The sequence below is a fragment of the Grampus griseus genome, assembly GCF_964374135.1.
Source record: "Grampus griseus genome assembly, chromosome: 4".
Lineage (NCBI taxonomy): Eukaryota > Metazoa > Chordata > Mammalia > Artiodactyla > Delphinidae > Grampus > Grampus griseus.
The window spans coordinates 83,367,514-83,390,838 of record NC_138997.1 but is presented as its reverse complement, the minus strand read 5'-3'; the positions used below and the strand labels follow the sequence as shown (position 1 = coordinate 83,390,838).

General features: G+C 35.3%; 1 protein-coding gene across 1 annotated transcript in view; it reads right to left on the bottom strand.

The window, feature by feature from the left end:
* The window catches only part of ARAP2 (ArfGAP with RhoGAP domain, ankyrin repeat and PH domain 2), a gene marked incomplete at both ends in the record, with an annotated part of 182,354 nt that overhangs the window by 47,316 nt on the left and 111,713 nt on the right, over window positions 1-23,325 (bottom strand). The window contains 5 exons of the mRNA XM_082653125.1: window positions 12,160-12,277; window positions 15,038-15,112; window positions 17,660-17,728; window positions 19,214-19,361; window positions 22,719-22,824. Coding sequence (XP_082509251.1) covers window positions 12,160-12,277; window positions 15,038-15,112; window positions 17,660-17,728; window positions 19,214-19,361; window positions 22,719-22,824 — 516 coding nt within the window. The remainder of the gene's footprint in view (window positions 1-12,159; window positions 12,278-15,037; window positions 15,113-17,659; window positions 17,729-19,213; window positions 19,362-22,718; window positions 22,825-23,325) is intronic.

Below are 23,325 nucleotides of genomic sequence, written 5' to 3'. Positions count from 1 at the left end.
AGAAAGGTGGAGTAGCAATTCTCATATCAGACAAAATAGACTTAAAATAAAGAATGTTACAAGAGACAAGGAAGGACACTACATAATTATCATGGGATCAATCCAAGAAGAAGATATAACAATTATAAATATGTATGCACCCAACATAGGAGCACCTCAATACATAAGGCAACTGCTAACAGCTGTAAAAGAGGAAATCAACAGTAACACAATAATAGTGGGAGACTTTAACACCTTACTTACACCAATGGACAGATCATCCACACAGAAAATTAATAAGGAAACACAAGCTTTAAGCGACACAACAGACCACATAGATTTAATAGATATTTATAGGACATTACAGGTAAAACAGCAGATCACACTTTCTTCTCAAGTGCACAGAAACATTCTCCAGGATAGATCACTTGGGTCACAAATCAAGTCTCAGTAAATTTAGGAAAACTGAAATCATATCAAGCATCTTTTCTGACCACAACACTATGAGATTAGAAATGAATTACAAGGAAAAAAACATAAAAAACACAAACACACGGAGGGTAAACAATACGTTACTAAATAACCAAGAGATCACTGAAGAAATCAAAAAGGAAATCAAAAAATAGCTAGAGACAAATGACAATGAAAACACAATGATCCAAAACGTATGGGATGCAGCAAAAGCAGTACTAGGAGGGGAGTTTATAGCTATGCAAGCCTACCTCAAGAAACAAGAAAAATCTCAAATAAACAATCTAACCTTACACCTAAAGGAACTAGAGAAAGAAGAACAAACAAAACCCACAGTTAATAGAAGGAAAGAAATCCTAAAGATCAGAGCAGAAATAAATGGAAAAGAAACAAAGAAAAGAATAGCAAAGATCAATAAAACTAAAAGCTTGTTCTTTGAGAAGATAAACAAAATTGATAAACCATGAGCCACACTCATCAAGAAAAAGAGGAAGAGGACTCAACAAAATTAGAATTGAAAAAGGAGAAGTTACAACAGACACTGCAGAAATACAAATCCTCCTAAGAGACTATTACAAGCAACTCTATGGCAATAAAATGGACAACCTGGAAGAAATGGACAAATTCTTAGAAAGGTATAACCTTCCAAGACTGAACCAGGAAGAAATAGAAAATATGAACAGATCAATCACAAGTAATGAAATTGAAACTGTGATTAAAAATCTTCCAACAAACAAAAGTCCAGGACCCGATGGCTTCACAGGTGAATTCTATCAAACATTTAGAGAAGGGCTAATACCCATCCTTCTCAAACTTCCATAAAATTGCGGAGGAAGGAACACTCCCAAACTCATTCTATGAGGCCACCATCACCCTGATACCAAAATCACACAAAGATAGTACAAAAAAAAAAAAATTACAGACCAATATCACTGATGAATATCGATGAAAAAATCCTCAACAAAATACTAGCAAACAGAATCCAACAACATGTTAAAAGGATCATACACCATGATCAAGTGGGGTTTATTCCAGGAATGCAAGGATTCTTCAATATATGCAAGTCTATCAATGTGATAAACCACATTAACAAATTAAAAGAGAAAAACCATATGATCATCTCAATAGATGCAGAAGAGCTTTTGACAAAATTCAACATTGATTTATAATAAAAACTCTCCAGAAAGGGGGCATAGAGGGAAGCTCCTTCAACATAATAAAGGCCATATATGACAAACCCACAGCAAACAACATTCTCAATGATGAAAAACTGAAAGTATTTCCTCTAAGATTAGGAAGAAGACAAGGATGTCCACTCTCACCACTATTATTCAAAATAGTTTTGGAAGTCCTAGCCACAGTAATCAGAGAAGAAAAAGAAATAAAAGGAATACAAATTGGAAAAGAAGAAGTAAAACTGTCACTGTTTGCAGATGACATGATACTATACATAGAGAATCCTAAAGATGCTACCAGAAAACTACTAGAGCTAATCAATTAATTTGGTAAAGTAGCAGGATACAAAATTAATGCACAGAAATCTCTTGCATTCCTATACACTAATGATGAAAAATCTGAAAGAGAAATTAAGGAAACACTCCTATTTACCACTGCAGCAAAAAGAATAAAATACCTAGGAATAAACCTACCTAGGGAGACACAAGACCTGTGTGCAGAAAACTATAAGACACTGATGAAAGAAATTAAAGATGACACAACAGATGGAGAGATATACCATGTTCTTGTATTGGAAGAATCAATATTGTGAAAATGACTATACTACCCAAAGCAATCTACAGATTCAATGCAATCCCTACCAAATTACCAGTGGCCTGCCTTTTTTACAGAACTAGAACAAAAAATCTTAACATTTGTATGGAGACACAAGAGACCCCGAATAGCCAAAGCAGTTTTGAGGTAAAAAGCAGAGCTGGAAGAATCAGACTCCCTGAGTTCAGACTATACTACAAAGCTACAGTAATCAAGAAAGTATGGTACTGGCACAAAAACAGAAATATAGATCAATGGAACAGGATAGAAAGCCCAGAGATAAACCCACGCACATATGTTCACCTTATCTTTGATAAAGGAGGCAAGAATATCCAGTGGAGAAAAGACACCTGTTCAATAAGTGGTGCTGGGAAAACTGGACAGCTACATGTAAAAGAATGAAACTAGAACACTCCCTAACACCATACACAAAAATAGAATCAAAATGGACTAGAGATCTAAATGTATGACCAGACACTATAAAACTCATAGAGGAAAACATAGGAAGAACACTCTTTGACATAAATCACAGCAAGATCTTTTTTGATCCATCTCCTAGAGTAATGGAAATAAAAACAAAAATAAACAAATGGAACCTAATGAAACTTCAAAGCTTTTGCACAGCAAAGGAAACCATAAACAAGACGAAAAGACAACCCTCAGAATGGGAGAAAATATTTGCAAACGAATCAATGGACAAAGGATTAATCTCCAAAATATGTAAACAGCTCATGCAGCTCAATATTAAGAGAACAAACAACCCAATCCCAAAATGGGCAGAAGACCTAAGTAGACATTTCTCCAAAGAAGACATACAGATGGCCAAGAAGCACATGAAAAGCTGCTCAACATCACTAATCATTAGAGAAATGCAAATCAAAACTACAATGAGGTATCACCTCACACTGGTCAGAATGGCCATCATCAGAAAATGTACAAACAACAAATGCTGGAGAGGGTGTGGAGTAAAGGGAACCCTCTTGCACTGTTGGTGGGAATGTACATTGATACAGCCACTATGGAGAACAGTATGGAGGTTCCTTAAAAAAACTAAAAATAGAATTACCATATGATCCAGCAATCACACTACTCGGCATGTACACAGAGAAAACCATAATTCAAAAAGACACATGCACCCCAATGTTCACTGCAGCACTATTTACAATAGCCAGGTCATGGAAGCAACCTAAGTGCCCCTTGACAGATGAATGGATAAAGAAGATGTGGTACATATATACAATGGAATATTACTCAGCCATAAAAAGGAACGAAATTGGGTCATTTTTTGAGACATGGATGGATCTAGAGGCTATCATACAGAGTGAAGTAAGTCAGAAAGAGAAAAACAAATATCGTATATTAACGCATATATGTGGAACCTAGAAAAATGGTACAGATGAACTGGTTTGCAGGGCAGAAATTGAGACACAGATGTAGAGAACAAACATATGGACACCAAGGGGGGAAAGCAGCGGTGGGGTGGCGATGGTGGTGTGATGCATTGGGAGATTGGGATTGACATGTATACACTGATGTGTATAAAATGGAGGACTAATAAGAAGCTGCTGCATAAAATAATAAATAAAATAAAATTCAAAAATTCAGAAGAAAAGATTTCTCCTTGATAAATGCTCATTCATATACATCTGTTTTATGTAAGCATCTTTTAAAATACATCACAAGTTCTTAGCATAGAATTAACCAAAAAATCACAGGCTTTTAAAATTACAATCAAAGTTTCATAGGAAATTGTTTTGCTGATCAAAATATGCCAATCAGTTAATAAAATGTTATGACAGTAGCATATGCTGAGAAAAAAAGAAATTCAAGCTTTTTCACAGTATACTGAAAATAGCATAATTGAAATAGCCAAGAACATAAGCTCTAACATGAAGATGTTGATGTAACTTTCCTCGTACCATAGCCTTTGTAAGTGAGTTCAGCTCTTTCATAGTCTCCTACATGTGAAACGAATAGTACTTGGCTTTTCGTTTTTGGTTAAAGTAGTAATTAATGCTAATGACAAACAACAAAGCGTATGTCAATAGCATCACACTTGTATATGACCCATGCTATTTTAATTGGTAATAAAATCACAAGTGAAAAAGACCAAATATATCACATTCTCCTTAATACTGGTCTCCCAGAGAAGTTCAACTACTTGCCTAAAGCCAAATAGCTGGTAAGGAACAAAGATTTGACTCTCAAATGTATCTGACTTTACAGCCCCAAATCATAACTACTACACTTGGTTTTATTTTGGACAAATATGTAAACCTCCCCATGATGATTTTCACACATGTAATTTTGGGGAAAAAGTATCAACTCACCAAGATATTTCTGAGGACTAAATAAGGTAATATAAGCAAAGTGAAAAACAATTCAGTTCACACTTTCTCCTTTACTTTCCTATCCTTAGTGAGAAGATGGTAAGGAAATGAGATAGTTTCAACATCCTATATTTAAAGAAACTGATGATATTGCAGTTGGATTGGCAGTGGGAATGATACTCTTAACTGCAAAACTATCTGGATTGAAATAAAAGCGTACTCTCCTTTATTACAAGATTAAATTTGTAATGAGACTTCCAAATATCAGAACATTTATATTAAAGAGGGTCACCATTACAAGTAGATACAATAGTGATAGTTCTGAAGTGCTCTTAGTTATACTGAACTATATCACAGCAGACATAGAGATAAATATAGATGTGCAAAAAATTAGCCAAGTATATTTTTCACATCAGTCTCATAGTATGAAATACTTCAGGAGAATGAAAATCCTGAAGATCCAAGTTCCTGCTTAAAAACAGAGCTGAGAGCTTCCCTCGTGGTGCAGTGGTTGAGAATCTGCCTGCCAATGCAGGGGACACGGGTTCGAGCCCTGGTCTGGGAAGATCCCACATGCCGCGGAGCAACTGGGCCCGTGAGCCACAATTACTGAGCCTGCGCCACTGGAGCCTGTGCTCCGCAACAAGAGAGGCCGCGATAGTGAGAGGCCTGCGCACCGTGATGAAGAGTGGCCCCTGCTTGCCACAACTAGAGAAAGCCTTCGCACAGAAACGAAGACCCAACACAGCCATAAATAAATAAATAAATAATAATTTTTTAAAAAAGCTGTAAAAAACAGAGCTGAAAAATGGGTTGAAAAGATAAATATTTTAAATCGTTAGACTGTCAAATGATACAATTCTAAAAGAAAGAGGTAAGAGGCAGGAAAAATGGACTGAGTCATCCAACGTTGTTGGAATATAAATTCCTACAAATAAACAAGTTTTTATTAATAGTTACATTTACAACCATCTGTCATGATAGATTTTATGCTATGTAAGTCAGCTGGCATTAGGGCATTATTAGAAATAACTAATTTGCACACTATCTATAGCATTAAAATTGCTGAAAATTCAGTGTAGTTATTTAACAACAGGTCTGGATGTGGTTCTTTTGCTAGGTAAATCATGTTCTCAATAGTTTAAAATCTTGTCCACAGAATTAAACCTGGGCTACCTTGTTAGATAGAGAACTATTCATTTCCACCTGAAATAACAGGTGTTGTCCTTAAACTTCTGGCAGTAATGACACAGGATTTCCAGAGACAGTTATGACTTCCTTAATAATTATTTTTAGTGCCAAGCCTAGAGCCATGCAAGTCTTTCTCTGTCCTATCCACATACTCAGAGGGTGACAGCACTTGTGTCAATCAAGAGAAGAGCTAAAAAGACTCTGATTAAAACTGAACTGATCTTCCATTTCATAGTAGCTATGAAGAGAAGGAAGAAAACATTTTGTTATGATATTGCTGTGTAGAAAGTAACTGCTTCACAAACTTGAACCTCTCCGTGAGGAAGCCCACTTAAATGAGGCCCCGTGGGCAGTTAATTTTTTTCAGCATATGAAGAACCTAAGGGGTATGGGACTACATTGGCAGGGTACAGGTTCATTTTTAAGGTGAAGCATTAAAATAACAGTGTACTTTATAAGTATGGTGAAAGAGATACCCTCTCCTAAGGTGGGTTTCAGCTTGTCCTGATGATTGCCTGACATCTTTCAAAGAATGAAACAGAGAAAGACTTGTTCTCCATCTAGTACAAATTTCAAATGTCCCACAGGCATTCATTTAAAAGGAAAACCTACTTATAAACTAACAGCTTAGAATCTAACTCAGCTTTACATATAAATTCTCAAAATATTTTATATGGTTTTAATGTGGTATTTTTTTCCCCCATGACTGTAACTACTGTATGAGCAAAAAAAAAAAAAAAAAAGATTGTGCTTTGTCAGAACTTTTCTAAGAGTTGTTTACCATTTGCTATGGTCTGAATGTTTGCCCCCTCCCCAGTTCATAGGTTGAAACTAATCCCCAATGTGATGGTATTATGAGGTGGGCCCTTTGCAAGGTGATTAAATCATGAAGGCAGAGCCCTGCTGAATGGGTTTAGTGCTCTTGTAAAAGAGATCCCACGAGCTCCCTTCTATCATGTGAGGACTCAGTGAAAACATGGACATCTGTGATCCAGGAAGCAGGCCCTTACCAAACACCAAGTCTGTTGGTGCCTTGATCTTGGACTTCCCAGCCTCCAGAACTGTGAGAAGTAAATTTCTGTTGTGGGGTTCTCTTATAGCAGGCTGAACAGACTAAGATGCCATTTCACCAATGATGGCAATTCTGCTAATGATACATGAGTCACAAACTGACATGCTTGTATCAGTCTGCATTTGTAGCTGTCACATCCATGATAATTCCATTTATAAATTTAAGAATATATTTTCATTATCTTCGACTATATAGGAATGTCTGAGCATTTATGTATTATAACACATGTTTTCTTCTTACTTATTTCTATAATTAGGTTATAACATTTTTTTAATGGGTATAATAGAGTATCTCAGGAGAGTAAAGGGACCAAACAAAATATCTATTATACAAAGGGGGCACTGGAAAAGACAGGGTAGAGGACTATTGCTTTAAAATTTACAGGTACCTAAAATAAAATCCAGCACTTCTGGTTCACTTACTTATTTATCCATTTATTTATTTATCTATCTATCTATCTATCTATCTATTTATTTATTTTTGGTTGCTTCAGTTACTTGGAGGATTTATACATTTACATTAGGAAAAGCACCAATTCCCTGCTGACATTATTCCTATCAACTACAATCTTGTGACTACCAGTGCCTTCACTTTTATCTTCTTTTTACACTTCACTTTATCTTCCCTGCATGTTACTAGAAATAAAGCTCTTAACATTTCAGAATTTCAGGTGGAGCACACAGGTCCCATCTGCTCCAGTAAGCCAACATAATCACAGGCCCCTTTGTTGCTTTCTTAGCTTTATTCCTCTAAAAGCAGTGAAAATAATTTTAGTTTTCCCTTCTGGCAATTTCGACTTGAATGGTTGACCAGACATTAAAACCAGGCCAAATTTGAATTCCTAACTCGATCAGATGTATTCTTTCTTGATGTACATGGGGTGTTCCTTTGATTACATATTTGGACATTCACAAGTCAAAACAGCTTGAAGTCTCCTAGTCTTTTTATATCTTCATCAAGATAACTTTTTTTTAATTAGCGAGAAGGAACCACCACCACCACCACCACCAACAACAAAAACCCGACTCCAATCTTACCATTTGTGATGTACTAACGGGCACATGCAAGTTGATAATTAGTCATTTTCAGGGTCAGCCTCCCTTCATTTTCCCAGGTGAAATTTAAAAAGACTGTTTCCAGATACATTGCAATCTCTCTTCTAGCTCTACATAATTCTTCCTATCCTCACCCATTCTGCTTACTCCTCTCAGTCCAAAAGACCAATGCCCAAAGGCACAGACCTCCAGAGCTGTGACACAGGGATATGCTTTGACTCAACCCCTGAGAGAACAAGGGTGGTAGCGAGAGGATGCTTACCCCCAAATCCACGATTCAATTTTGCTGTGGCTCTCCTTAAAAAAAAAAAAAAAACAAAACAGCAACAGAAGCATGCAGGAGACCATCATTTGTCTAAGATCTCACCAGGGCTTTGATATCTCCTAGTGGTTCCTAATCTATAAGCAGAAATCACTTTTTTTGTGCCTTCCATATTTGGATACATCTATCCAAGCAGCAACAATCCCAGTCACTCAGGTTCAGAATGCACCCCTATCCTGTTCCACCTAAGTTAACAAGACATTGAAAATATGTTCCACATCATACACTATGCTAGAGGTACCAAGAGATATAAAGATCTAAAATATATGGTAAATCCTAAAGAACATAAGGCAGAGCCAGGTTACTATTCTACAAGTCAGATTAGTATGCAGTATTATAGATCTTTAAGCAAATAATCACAAAAGATCAGTGAGAACTATATTCATCTAATTACCATCTTGGAGGAAGGGGCATTTGAGCTGGATCTTGAAGGATGGATAATATGGATAATGAAGAAATAATGAAAGGGTATGTATTTATATATTGAAGTATAGTTGATTTGTAATATTATATTAGTTTCAGGTGTACAACACAGTGATTCAATATTTTTATAGGTTATACTCCATTTAAAGTTATTACAAAATAATGGCTACATTTCCTTGTACTGTATAATATATCCTTGTTGCTTATTTATTTTATACACAGTAGTTTGTATCTCTTAGTCCCCTACCCCTGTCTTGCCTCTGCCACTTCCCTCTCCCTCCCTCTGGTAACCACTAATTTGTTCTCTATGCCTGCGAGTCTGTTTCTCTTTTGTTATATATATTCGTTTGCTTTACTTCTTAAATTCCACATATAAGTGACTATATGTGGATATAACAGAGTACTTGTATTTTTCTGACTTATTTCATGAGCATAACACTCGCTAGGTCCATCCCATTGTTGCAATTGGCAGAATTTCATTCTTTTTTACGGTTGACTAGTATTTCACTGTACATACACTGTATATACATATCACATCTTCTTTATCCATTCATCTGTTGATGGACACTTAGGTTGCTTCCATATCTTGGCAATTGTAAGTAATGCTGCTATGAACTTTGGGGTGCATGTATCTTTTCAAATTACAGTTTTCCTCTTTTCTGGCTATATACCCAGGAGTGGAATTGCTGGATCATATAGTAGCTCTATTTTTAGTTTTTTGAGGAACCTCCATACTGTTTTCCATAGTGGCTGCACCAATTTACATTCCCACCAACAGTGTACTAGGGTTCTCTTTTTTCCACATCCTTGCAAACATTTGTTATTTATAGACATTTTGATGATAGCCATTTTGAGAGGTGTGAGGTGATATCTCATTGTTTTGATTTGCATTTCCCTGATGATTAGTGATGTTGAGTATATTTTCATGTACCTGTTGGCCACCTACATGTCTTCTTTGTAAAAAATGTCTATTCAGATCCTCTGCCCATTTATTAATTGGGTCATTTGGGGGGGTTTTGCTACTGACTCGTATGGGCTCTTTATATATTTTGGATATTAACCTCTTAACAGATATATTATTTGCAAATATTTTCTCATATTCTGTAGGTTGTCTTTTTGTTTTGTTGATGGTTTCCTTTGCTGTGCACAGCTTTTAAATTTAATTAGATCCCATTTGTTTATTTTTCTTTTTGTTTCTTTTGCCTTGGGAGACGGATTCAAAAAATATTGCTACAATTTATATCAAAAGAGTCTTCTATGTTCTCTTCTAGGAGTTTTATGGATTCAGGTCTTATATTTAAGTCTTTAGTCCATTTTAAGTTTATTTTTGTATACGGTGTGAGAAAATGTTCTAATTTCATTCTTTCACACGTAGCTGTCCAGTTTTCCCAGTACAACTTATTGATAAGACTGTCTTTTCTCCAGTAATGAAAGAGTTTTAAAATGGTTTTAAAACAATATGAGAGAGTGGCATGGACTAATATATACTACCAAATATAAAATAGATAGCTAGTGGGAAGCAGCCGTGTAGCACAGGGAGATCAGCTCGGTGCTTTGTGACCAGCTAGAGGGGTGGGATAGGGAGGGTGGGAGGGAGGGAGACACAAAAGGGAGGAGATATGGGGATATATGTATACGTATAGCTGATTCACTTTGTTGTAAAGCAGAAACTAACACACCATTATAAAGCAATTATACTCCAATAAAGATGTTTAAAACAATAACAACAACAAAAATGATGAAAATTAAAAGAAAAAAATAAAACAATATGATCCTATTTGTGATTTAGAAAGATAATTCTGGCAGTAATGCTGACAATTATCTTTTACTCACAGGTATGATGAAGCTGGTAACCTAGCCCCTCCCCTTAAAATTAAACAAAAATCAAGACTTTACCACCATTGAACCATATAGTAATACAAGAGTGTGCTTCACTATGTAAAAGATTTTAATTGTATGGCAGCTAGTACTAGGCACTGTGCCAGGGACAGAGACTGTACTAAGGATAGAAAAAAGAGAGGCCCTCCTTCCTTCTAAAGAGTTCTCATCAAGAAAGACAAAAATAAATCCACATGATAGGCATTATAAAAAAAGATAAAGACAAAGTGCAATGGAACACTTAGTCTGGGTTTTAAAGGAGGTAAACAGGTGGGCCAGAGGGGGAAGTATAAAGGCACACTTGGGAAACACCTGCTTGCACGTTAGTCAAGCACAAAGGGTAGAAGTGACTGTCTATAAAGAAATGTAAAATGAGAAAAGATGGTAAAAGATCAGAGCAGCAGAAACCCACTGCTTAGGGAATAGACAGAGGAAGAAGAACTGACAAATGAGATAAAACGATTTGAGCACCAGGAGGAGAATCCAGGCAGCGATGAAAATAGAGTGAACACTTTCCAAGAAAAAGGGAACGGTCTAGCAATAAATGCCACGGTAAGGACAAGCAAAGTAAAGCCGGAAGCAAATCCACTGGACTTGGCAGTTAGGGGTCACAGGAGTCATTTGACAAAGCACCTTCTGTGAGTGGGGCTGACTGAGCCCGACTATGGGCTAGACAGTGTGAACTGACACCAAAGGACCAGTGTCACTGAATCTTGGCAATGAATATTGGAAAGTAGTGTTTTAATACAAATTATATTTTTAAAGAATTGTGCACAATAAAAAGAAAAAAAGGAATAAAAACATCAAGATGGAATAATGAAAGACAAAGTATTTGATAATCTCATTTCATTCTAACACTGATTACAAGACTCCTAATAATACAGGATGAGGTATTTTAACATTCATTTTTAATTTTTGTCTTGAACTTGTGGGTGGCAAGATTTTACTTTTGGCAGTTTGACATCTATACTTGAAAGGGTCCCAAGACCTTAGCAGGTATCAGCTAGACAGATGGTCAAGGTACAAAGACGTTCTGCATCTCATTTTTTTTTCCTAGAGGTCTTTAAAACCAAATGGTGTCATTATAATGTTAGGCTTATTACTCTTGGGGCAGTCAAGGTGTTTTAAAAGCTCTCTTTATCCTTCTGCATCTGAGATAAAAGATGGCAAAATACCTGATTCACTCCACTAAAGATGAAAAAGAAAAAATGAAAAATAAGCTTCTGCTAGGCTTAATACAATATTATTTTTAAAAATAATAAATAATTTTTTAAATCAGTACTCTTGTTCTTGTTAAATAAGTAGCATACAGGAATAAGGTAGAATACGGTGGATAGTGGTGGTGACATTTAGACTATTGTTACAAATCAAATTGCTTGTTCTTATAAATAAGGCCTTATTTCCTGAGGCAACAACATACATGCCTAATGCTTTATACTATATGTTTATGGTCAATAAAATAATCTAATTACTTTGATGAGTAAAATCATAGGAGGGCAACCTCAAGTGGCACTAACATACATCAACACATGCACTGAGGTAGAAGGGAAGTCATAACGAGATGTTAAGCTTTAGAAAAACATAAAATGTTAGTAATGACTTGTCACAAAAATAGTATTTCTTCATACTTTAAGCAATTTAAGAATCCCTAGCATGAGAACCACTTACCAAGCTCTTCATTTTCTATGACTTCAAATGTGGCCCAGATATCATCTTTTGTAGGAATTATATTTTTTATTGCTAATATGTCATTAGTTAATTCTTCTGCTTCCATCACGGGAGATATCTGAAAGAGAAGCAAAATTTCTTCAGAATATATGTCAGACACAGAAGTGGCCTTTGCTAGGGCAGTAATACTCCCCCATCTACCACCTAATGATACTCCAAATTTCCTCTTAGTATGTTTACCTAGCTTCTCTAAGCACATGGGGAAAGCCTATTCAGATCTTCTCCATATAATGTAATATATTTTAATGCATGTGTAAAAAAAAGATCACCATATAGGCATAATCAGAGAGAATGTTTTTTTCTCACTTAGTGAACAATTACATCACTCAAAAAGGGAAGAATATACCTACTCATACTAAGACCTTCCACAGACATTGGATCCAATGGTCTTCTAGGGGTAAAACTTTTCACTCAGTTCTATAATTAGGAGTTCCAAGGAGTTTGGTTTATTCAGCTTGGGCCCTAAATTATACACAGTTGACTGCTGTCTGCCATGCCAAAAAGCCCCAGGGTTTTAGTGGTCTGTGGTGTGCCCCACCATGCCAAGTGACAGATGGTGGGACACCGAAGTATGCTCGAGCCAGGCTTTCAGGGCACAAGGCAGAGTCTGCAGTGTCAGCCTGGGGGTCAGCTCTACAACAGTCCCAACGCCTCAGGCCATTATATAAGCACGCCATCTTCTTCAGGGACTTTGGGGATTTTTGATTTGTTTCTTCCTGGTTTTGGTTTTGCCAGTCAGTCTTACAGGTATGTTGGCCAAAAGCAAGTTGGCTTTCTCCAATTAGAATTTAGTTATAATGTTAAACAAATAGAAGATGATTTAAGCTTTAGAATATTGCAGCTGCAACTTAATTATACACGTTTTCAGTAAAACTATGTACCTATTCAAAAATTTCTTAGAAAATGTGCTCACTTCCCTTTCTCCTGTCCATTACTAACCTTAAGCACACTGCACATATATAAATAACATAAAACATTTCTCTTACAGGTAATTCATATAGTCTATCTTTTGGAGTTCATGGAATTTAATGCTTTCTTTGGACTATATTAACGATACAGTGAAGTCCATTATTTGCTATTTAGAAAAGCCTAATGTAATACAACCTTAAAAGAAAAAAAACATTAGCATGGGAAAAGTAGAGCACTTTAAGCAGCTGAAACATCAGTAGATGAGTCACTTCAGTGACACCATTCATCGGAATGGCTTTACACTTTTTTAAGAAGTGTAGCCCTTTCTTAAAATAAATAATGAAACTGAGAAACCAAACTAGTGAAATAGTCAGCAGGGAGTTCCTCAGGTTGACTTAGGAATGTAAGACTGGGACTCATTTCCTTGTCCTAGGTGACACCCAAGGCCCCTCTTAAGAATGCCTAGAACTCCACGAAGCACATTTTGGAAATCATTGCTCTAAGCAATATACACATCAGTATAATGATCAGCAGGTTTGGAATATGATGATTAAGGTTTGCATCCGGGCCTGAATGCTATTAATTCCCAGTTTCTACTCATATAAATGTGAGCCATCACCTGTTTCAACTACCTCCTTGGGTTAAGGTAATGATCAGCTGAAATAAATGTAAGAGTTGTGCAAAGTTTTAAGGATTAAACGCATGTTAATGATTATTTTTGTATAGTTTTTGTTATGTTTTTCAAGAGAATTTAGAGTTGTTGTAGGTGAAACTGGACAGTCCTTTATGTGAATATACTTAAAATAAGCACTTTGCTCAACTGTAATAACTTTTGTTATGGCTTTATTAGTCAGATAAGATTAAAACGAGCTACTAGAGAGTTTATGTGTAAGTGGAGTTAAGTCATGTGCTTTGACTACCTCTTCCAGCATTAGTGATGGACTTGGGCTGATTAATCTCTACCATTTCCTCATGTCCCCTGTGATGAACATCACATGTTCAGCATAACAAATAGATGGGGACAAGGAGGGGCAAGGCAGCTCATGTAGTTCAACTGCACAACTAGGCGAGTAATCAGTGCCAAAGAGTCATTATGTGTAATCATTAAAAAATATAAAATAATAATTACAATATCTTTGACCTAAGTGAAGTCCAGAAATATCTAATGTTAAGACCCTGTTTAATCTTGGACTTTAAAAGTGATAAAAAGCTAAAGCTGAATTTCTGCTGTTAGATGGCATCATGTCTATTCTGCCTACAGAGAAAGTAGTCTCACTCTCGCTCAGGCAGACTAAGTACAGAATATGGTAACACGAGAGGGATCTTTTTAATTCAGAACAAATGGCTAACTAATGGTCTCAAGGAAGAAGAGAGTTATTGAATATTCAGGTACATTGAAAGACTGGAAGCTAATGTCTAGGATACAAGGGTGGGGGATTAATAATAATAGTACTACTAGTAGTAGTTATTTATTAAACACTTATGTACCAAGCAATTTGCTAAGTGTTTCATAGGCAGGATCTTATTGAGTCCTCACATCAGTGCTATGATGTAAATACTGTAATGTTCCCTCATTTTACAGATCAGAAGATTGAGACTCAGATGGAGTATATACGTTGCCTAATGTTGACAAGGAAGAAAGGAGAGGAGCAGGTGATTGAGCTCAGGTGGTTTTCCAGAACCTACAGTACGTCCTAACCATAACCTAAAGAACATAGGATGGTCTCTTTCCAACTCATTAAAACATGGAATTCCCAGAGGATATTGGCATGAAGAGTCAAACTTGTCATGACTTGAATCGGACATGTAAAATAAGACAGAAGAAACAATAGAAAATTCAAGACATGCAAACTAATGCTAACACTTATGACTTCCAACAGTACTCTTTACATCCATCTTTAGGGCTCACCCGAATTATAATACTGCAGTCAGGTTCCTTCCTTTCTACATATACTTCAATTAACAAATCTCCGGCCTGGGAAACCTAGAAAAGGGCAGATGTGAAGAGAGCAAATGTAAGTATCTTGCAAGAACACACACATGACACCTAAGATGGTTAGAAAACCCCAGTCATATTTCTAACGATTTTATAATAATGAAATGAGATCATTCCCCCTGTTAAGTTGCATAATGATACCCATTTTCTGGATGCGGTTGATTAAGGACAAGCAATCTACACAAATGACATAGTTAGCAAACTCAATCGCAATGCAGTTTTTTCTCTCTTACTCCAAAGTTTAGTGACCTCACATACCCTTAACATTCTTATTGAGATAATGAATCTGGCTACAGTGGACATAAAGAGATGATAAGTCCAAAAATTGAAATTTGAAGATAAATTAGGTCAGAGCTGTGTTAAAATTACAAATAGAAAAAGTATATTTAGCAAATAAAATTAAAAGTGAAGTGATAGAATAAGGAGATAATAAAGTTTTTATTTTAATTACCTTTAGCCAAGCATCAAGTGCTAGGTTATTTGGGTCACTGTTATAACCAAGAAGACACACTAAGTGAAGAATACACAAGCCAGAAAATAAAAAGCGTAAGATATCACTACGTAGACTGACAGCACATGTGGAGAAGATTAACAAAGAACGAAACGAATCTTGAAAAATATTTTGAGTCGCTTTTTTCAGAAATTCCCTTAAGTTATATAAACACTTGGAAATAATATCCATCACTCATTTTTAAAAAAAGGTCATAATGGAGGAATGATCTTTCCACAGTTAAATCTGCCTCAGAATCAACCTGATGAGTAAATTTAGTAAATTTTTTCAGAAATTCCCTTAAGTTATATAAACACTTGGAAATAATATCCATCACTCATTTTTAAAAAAAGGTCATAATGGAGGAATGATCTTTCCACAGTTAAATCTGCCTCAGAATCAACCTGATGAGTAAATTTAGTGGAAAAAACATTAAAAATGTACTTTGAAGAACTGCTCTTAGTTATTCTGACACTACAGGCTTAGAAAAGCTTATTTCCAATTTTTCTTCCTCACTTTTGGTGCTACATAAAAATTCTAGGGAAGAAAAGATACAGTTGACATTTTTACTTTTCCCTGTGTTTGCATAAACAACTCTCCAGGAAGGACACATTTTAAAAATTAAAAAACCAAATACAAAGAACTCATAGCACGCAGCCAAAAACAAGAATAGCAAAGAAATTCAAACAGGGATAAGACTTAGAGACTGTCAGGAAACTACTTCAGAGGAGTTTTGAATGGACTAGAGAAAAACTCCAGCAAAACAACAGATTTTTTCCAAACTGTTCTACTTTTCTTTCCCAATTACTCTATTTTATAGACAATTCTTTTCTTGTTTTACTGACTTCTACTTAATCAGAAAGCATTCAAGGCTCATTTCTTTATTGTAGTATGAATATAAATGATAAACTTGCAGAATGGTACTCATACTTTATCCAATAACAATATAGATAGTGCTGCCAAAGAATATCCCATGGGCTCACACAATCCTTTATTTCATAACTGAAACTCTCCCTGAAAAGCAAGAATCCAAGAGAACTAACTGATAAGGAGCCACATTTTTTAGTGTTACTGCTAACTTGTCTGGAGGCTGCATTAATTACTTTGGGTCAAAATGGAGGACATACTGTCTAAGAGAATTAATGTCATAGTATTAGTACTCAGGGAGCTAGGCACTAGGATGAAAGCCTTTCCTCACATCCCTCATATGGAATGATAACTCCGACAACTTCTCTAATTAGTTGTGTGTATTTCAGGAATGAGGTGAACTTAGGGTTTGACTAAGAAGGAAGCATTGGCCTCATCCTATGAGTGTATCTATATGGAGAATTTATTGATACTTGACCCACTTCTATTATTTGCATTGGTACCCTGAATCCACTACAATTCCTAGTTATTAGAAGACCAACTTTAAGAAAGTCCAGTGAATATTCATCAAACAAGGAAAGGTACTCTAGAAAAGTATAGTGCAACCTGAACACACAAATCTGGTATGATGCAACCAAGGAAAGCAAGAAAAGATCTAGAAAAGTCAACTTAAGACATAAATAACGTATGTTACAAAGAGCACAATAGAAACATTCCCACTAGTGCAATCATCCAAGAGCATGCAAAGCAAAAGCATATAAGAAATAACTTATTTCAAAAGGATAATGGAAAGAATCATTAGGGAGTCTGAACTTTCAATTTATTCTAGTATTTCTTTTGACTTTAAATGCTTCTTTTGAAATCCACTAATATTTTCAATAGTGCTTTTATAAATGAAAACTGATTTTAAAAAGGACATTTTGATAAGATTAAAACTGATTTTTCCATCTATGTTTTAAAAAATTTATATTTGCATACTTTGGCATTTTGCATATATGCAATGCTACAGAATTTCATGACTATTTTATCTAGGTTCTTTTTCCCCATTACTTTTACTTCGCTTCAAATAGGAATTTGAAAATAAACACAACAAATATTTACTTACAATGAAAATATTTTTGTTTTTTGTTGTTTAAAAAAATTTTTTTTTTATCAGAGATCTAACTATTACTACTCACTTGAGTGTCTTTCCACTTGGTAATAAAGCTATTTTCTATGTCCATTTGTTTGACTTGGTCTTCTTTAACCTGTTTAAAATATAATTTGGGACATTCTAATAAAATACAAGGAGTGATGGTACTTATCCTCACATAACTTTCTTCAGGAATTTAAAGACCAACACATTAAAAATAAATGAGAATGGCCATCTTTAGCAGCATGGGCCCACAAAGCTAGGGCAGAAATAAAGCCAACTAGATACAGCCTCATAAAGTTCAGAACATCTTATGATGATATCATTTCAGGCTGCAGATTCCATCAATGGAATCCCCTTTGCTGAGGCAATTTAATTAGCAAAGGGGCTGATGATGTGTTTGATAGAGTTTATGTAGGTTGACAGACAAGACTCATTTCTCAAACAGAAATGTTGATCAAGTGCTTATGAAATTTTCACCATTTGGTTAAAGTTGGATTTAACAAAACTATGTAAACATTTTTATTTAACAGTACAAAAATAGAAAATAAACAGAGCATGCAAAGCCACACATTTTTTTTTCTACGTCTTTCATTTCTCAGCATCAGAACTATTGCAAAGAAGTTGCTATTGATCAAAAACAGTAGACACGTATAGGAAGAAGTGAAAAGGAGATCAAAGAGCAAAGAGGATCCAACAATTCTGGTTCATTCCTATATAAATTAAGATACAAACTGTGTTATTTTATTTTATTAAAATAGTTTCTTTCCCTTTGCTAAGTAATCTTTTTATCAGTTATTGTAAGAATGTACGAACTCTACAAAAGGTGACCTGTCACATTAAGCTATTTGATTTCATCGGTATATACATAGCCCTGGAAAACAAGGGGTCTTGTACAAGACTGTTTAATAGAATGCCCCAAAAGGCTAAATGGCAACCGTGAGATGGCAGAAGCAGTTAAGCAATGGAGCTGACCTTTGACCCAGATCCTTTATATTCCCCCCATATTCAAATCCTAGGCTTATTTAGTCTATTTTTACTCCTTTGAATTAAGAAATCATCCCTATTCTAACAGTTTTCTGATAAAACATGAAAATCTGAACTTCATAATATAGCAAATTGAAAAGTCAAATAATTAGAACAGAGATGACTTAATAAGAACCACAGACTGTTAATTCAGAATTTTCTTTTTTTCCAGTTCATGCGCAATTAAAAGAAAACACTAAAATGCTTTCAACTGCAAAACTTATCAGCCTGATGTATATTACCGAATTTGTGAAATTCACAAATTTCATACCTCTAAGTAGACATACTTAATGCATCCATATACTGAGGAAAAAAAACATAGAAACACTATAAATAGAAATATTCTGTCCAAGACACCAGATGGTAAAAAAGCTTTAGAAGCAGCCAGATTTAAATGAATGGCTATAGCTTAAAAAGCTAGTTATATCTAAAAAATTAAGGATCATATAACTATCCGTTATTTTCTTTAAATATTCATAAAGACCTGAATAAAAGCATCCCAAAATACACATTTTTGTTTGCAAACAGTAACATCAAAACTATTTTTTACAATGGTAGGATATAAAATATTTACCTCAAATATTTCAACATAATTATTAATTAAGTCCTCAATTACATTCACTTCTTCACTAGTTTGTCCCTTAGTTTGAAACAAACAGGAGGAAAAAACCAAGGCCAAATTGTGGGCATTCATGTGATTGATTTCTGAGCATTTCTGAACCCTGTGAGAGGAAAGCAGAGCTTATTACAATGTATTTCTATTTGAAAATTTCATAGAACTTGTAAGTCTTCATACTCATTTATTTTTTTCTCTCTCTTTTTTTTAATACACATATATTGAAAGTCTCTGATGTAAAAGGTACAGTGGTGATTTAAAGAAAAATACACAGTTCTTTCTTCCAAGTAGCTCAGTGTAATTAAGAACATAAGAAAGGACTACTGTTAAAGATATTACTACAAGTTACAAAGCAGTACTTGATCATTGCTTTAGAAGAGGGAGTCCTCACCCACCATATCCAGACAATTCCACTAATGGGACAACCTGCAGCTAAGGCATAAAGGTGTGCTTGCAGAATGGTGTCAAATGACTTGTGGGGTAGGAGCATAATAAAAGAGGAGAAAGGGGCAGTAGGTAAGCAGGAAATAAGGCAAGAATGGCAAATCAGGAGGCATATAGGAGAGAGTTCCAAATTCAAGGTTTAGGGCTAGGCTGAATTTCCCAAAGTACATATCGGGTGAGAAAATGCCTGGCAGCATGTGTTTGGAAGGTTATTCAAAACAGGATATTTTCTCTCAAAAAGCAATCACTTAATTAAAAAATACAATTACATTTTTCTTGGATAGAACTAAGAATGGCTTTTTACAATGAACAGACATGAACAGAGGAGTCAATCATCCCAACCAGTAGGCTACAACACTTGAGTTTTACAAAGAGCATTTAAAGTACTCACGAATGTAAGTTCAAAGTGATTAAAAACAAAATACAGCCATTACCCCAATAAAAGGAAATTTACACTGATAAAAATGCTCGAGAACTCTAACTGATGCCCATGGAAGTATCTGTTAATGCTCTCTGTCACTGACTATAGACATAGCAGCTGCTCAGTTGCCTGTCTAATTACATTTGTAAATTTCTAAAATACATACTAAAAAAGGGAGACCAAGTCTATCAAAGGAATAAAGCAAGACTAAGGTAGGTACACCTGACTATAAAGAGCAAAGATTCTAGTAGGTACAAAACAAATAAGGAAACACGACAGGAATATATATGATAGTGTAAGAAACTCACAAGGACATGCCAAATTGCATAGCAGAGACAGAGCAAGCTTGATCATCATATATAATTTATAAGATGCAAAAGGCATTGCAAGTTAATAGAGGAAGATGTCATAATGTGGGCATCCCTCTCAAAACCACTTCCGTACTTTTTTTTTTTTATCACACTGGACTGTAAACATCTGGAAAATTTATCTGCATGTGTGCCTGTGCTACTAGAATCTAAGCATCTCACAGTCAGAGACTTTGTGTTAATCACACTGTAGTGCGTAATAAATACTTGGTCAATGGAATTAAGTCAAAGTTAGTCATGGAGGAAATGGTCTGTTATCTAGGGCAGGGATGGAAGTGAATGCTAAGTCAACGTGACCTTATTCAAACTGACCTCTCAAACTTTTGACAACACTATCAAACATTCCCATCTCTCCTGAGACCTCCTTCTGCAATAACCTTCTCCTCCAGCACTTGTCACCTCCCCAGTTTCTATAGCTGCCTTAATTTCTGGCATAAAGCATGTACACTATGTATTTTCCTTTTCTTCTTTTATTTCACTGCTCCCACACTAGCATCCCCAAGTGTCCCATATTCAGCCAGCTCACTCTCTTCCCACTCAGCCCTTCTCATCAGAAGCCCAAGGAAATGGTTTCTTAAATAGTTTCTCTGCCTCTATTCTAACCTCTTCCCAATCAACCGCAGGACATGGTTTATTATCCTAAAACAGATTGGATCAGCCACTTCTTATCACTTAAAGGAATGAAATCCAAATGTTTCTGCATGACCAACAGTGTCTTTCGCAGCCTCCTGCCAGCTAGCTACAAACCATCTCATCTCCTGATACACCTATTTCCTAGAAAATATCCTTCAATCATGTCTCATGCTTATTTTTCTTTCATGCCCAGTTCGTTTATCCATTTAAATCTAAAACATCACTTGGACCTCAACACACAATGAACCACTTAATCCCTCCTCTATAATTCCATGTCTTATGCTAAAATTCTTCATATTAAAATCTGTCCTGAGGGCGCTGTGTTTTCCTAAAAAAATGTAAAATGCCCTGCAGCATCCCTGTGAGTTCCCACTGTGATGTCCCAGGGCTCCTCGGTGCTATTTAGAAACTGCAGACTTAAGACTATTTTTGTCATTCATGTATTATTATCAACTATTTTTGTTACATGGAACCTTAATGGACATTGTACTATACATAGTAGGAGCTAAAATATATGTCAACTGAAGAAAAGGATTGGAAGGAATTCATCTGAAATTCAAGTATAAAGTTTAAGAATTATGTGTAACAATGTTTAAAATGTTAATATGATAACTGTAGCAGCCTGGTGACATAACTTCTGAAGAAAAAATTATTTGTCCCAATGTCTCATAGGCATAGAGATAGCACTATAACTATATAGACTACATTTATATGATGCAATAAGAAAATCAGATTTACAGTAGGAATGGAGTTTACAAGTATCAGAAGTGGTGGCTGGAAAAGAAAGATAAAGAGAAAAGACCAATTGTGGAGGATTTAGGAATCTAAATTCCAAATAAGGTACTTTTAGTAGAATTCAGCTTCATAGAAATTTATTCAAGGGAATATTGCATCCACGAAGGAAGCTGCAAACTATATGTTTCTTAAGCAATATTTACACTGACTTAAGTTTTTGTAACGACAAAACTTGCTCGTAGCAAAACAAACAAACAAACCTTGTTTGTTGACTTAAAATGTTATTCCCAAACATTGTCATCCTTCAGATGTCATTTTTCAAGCTACCATTTTATTCCTCTTATCCTCCCAAATGCAGGGGACTACATGCCCCAACATAGAAAATGTTTTTGATTTTTAAAATTTCCCTCATCTAATCAACTGACACCAAAATATTGGAGTCAAGTTAGATACAAACTCATAATAAAGAAATAAAGGTTTATTAAGAGTCCACCACGAGAAAATACTGTACTCACAGATTCCTGGTATAGAATTCTGGTCCCTGTACTTCCTTCTCTGACATCCCTCTTAAATGTTTTAAAATTCTTGCTTATGTACTGGATGTATCTGATTTGCTGTGCATGATTATTTCTAATCCATTTAAGAAATTCTCCAGTGCTATTTATTTGAAATGTGTCTTAATTCCACTAAGAGACACTAAAGTGATAGTTCATGGGAATTCCATTTTGAAACTATTCTTAAGATATGGCGAAAGATTCATAGTCACAAATAGAAGGTTAACCACAGTACTTTAAATTTAAGAAATAATGTCTTATTGAGTGCCACATTTGAAATGTCTAGAAAAGTTCATGAATCCACCCACCTATAAAGGTGTTCAATTATAGCTGCCAACGTTGCTCTGTTGACCCCAGGAAGAGTACGTATAAATGCTCCATATTTTTTAATTCTTTCCTTGTCATCTTGGGTATCTAGAGGTTAAACACACACACGTAAAACTTGAGGCCTAACTAATCGTCTGTATTACCAATTTGCCTTTTATCAATATTTTAAAACAATATTCACAATTGTTATTTCACTGACACAATCAAGTTTCAATAGGAAAACATTCAAACTTCTATAATTCTGGAAAAGTATTTACAACAACATTCCAGGGCTATACGTCATAGTTCTTATACTTTGTAATTAAAAATGAAGCACTTTCAAAACCCAGGGTTGTATTTTATCTTCAACTTTACAGACTACTGAATGTCAACTAAGAGGAATCTTTTCAATTAATAACAAATTAGAATACAAATTGAAAAGATAAGCCAAAAGTATTTTAACTGTAGCTATGGAAAGATTTCACTATTTGTTATTTGAAAATGACATTTCTGACTTTTTTCCCTTGTGGAATCATAAAAATCTTCCCCAAACTATGAACCATCCCAGAACTATGAACTGTACCTTACCCCACAGATCCATGTAAGGGA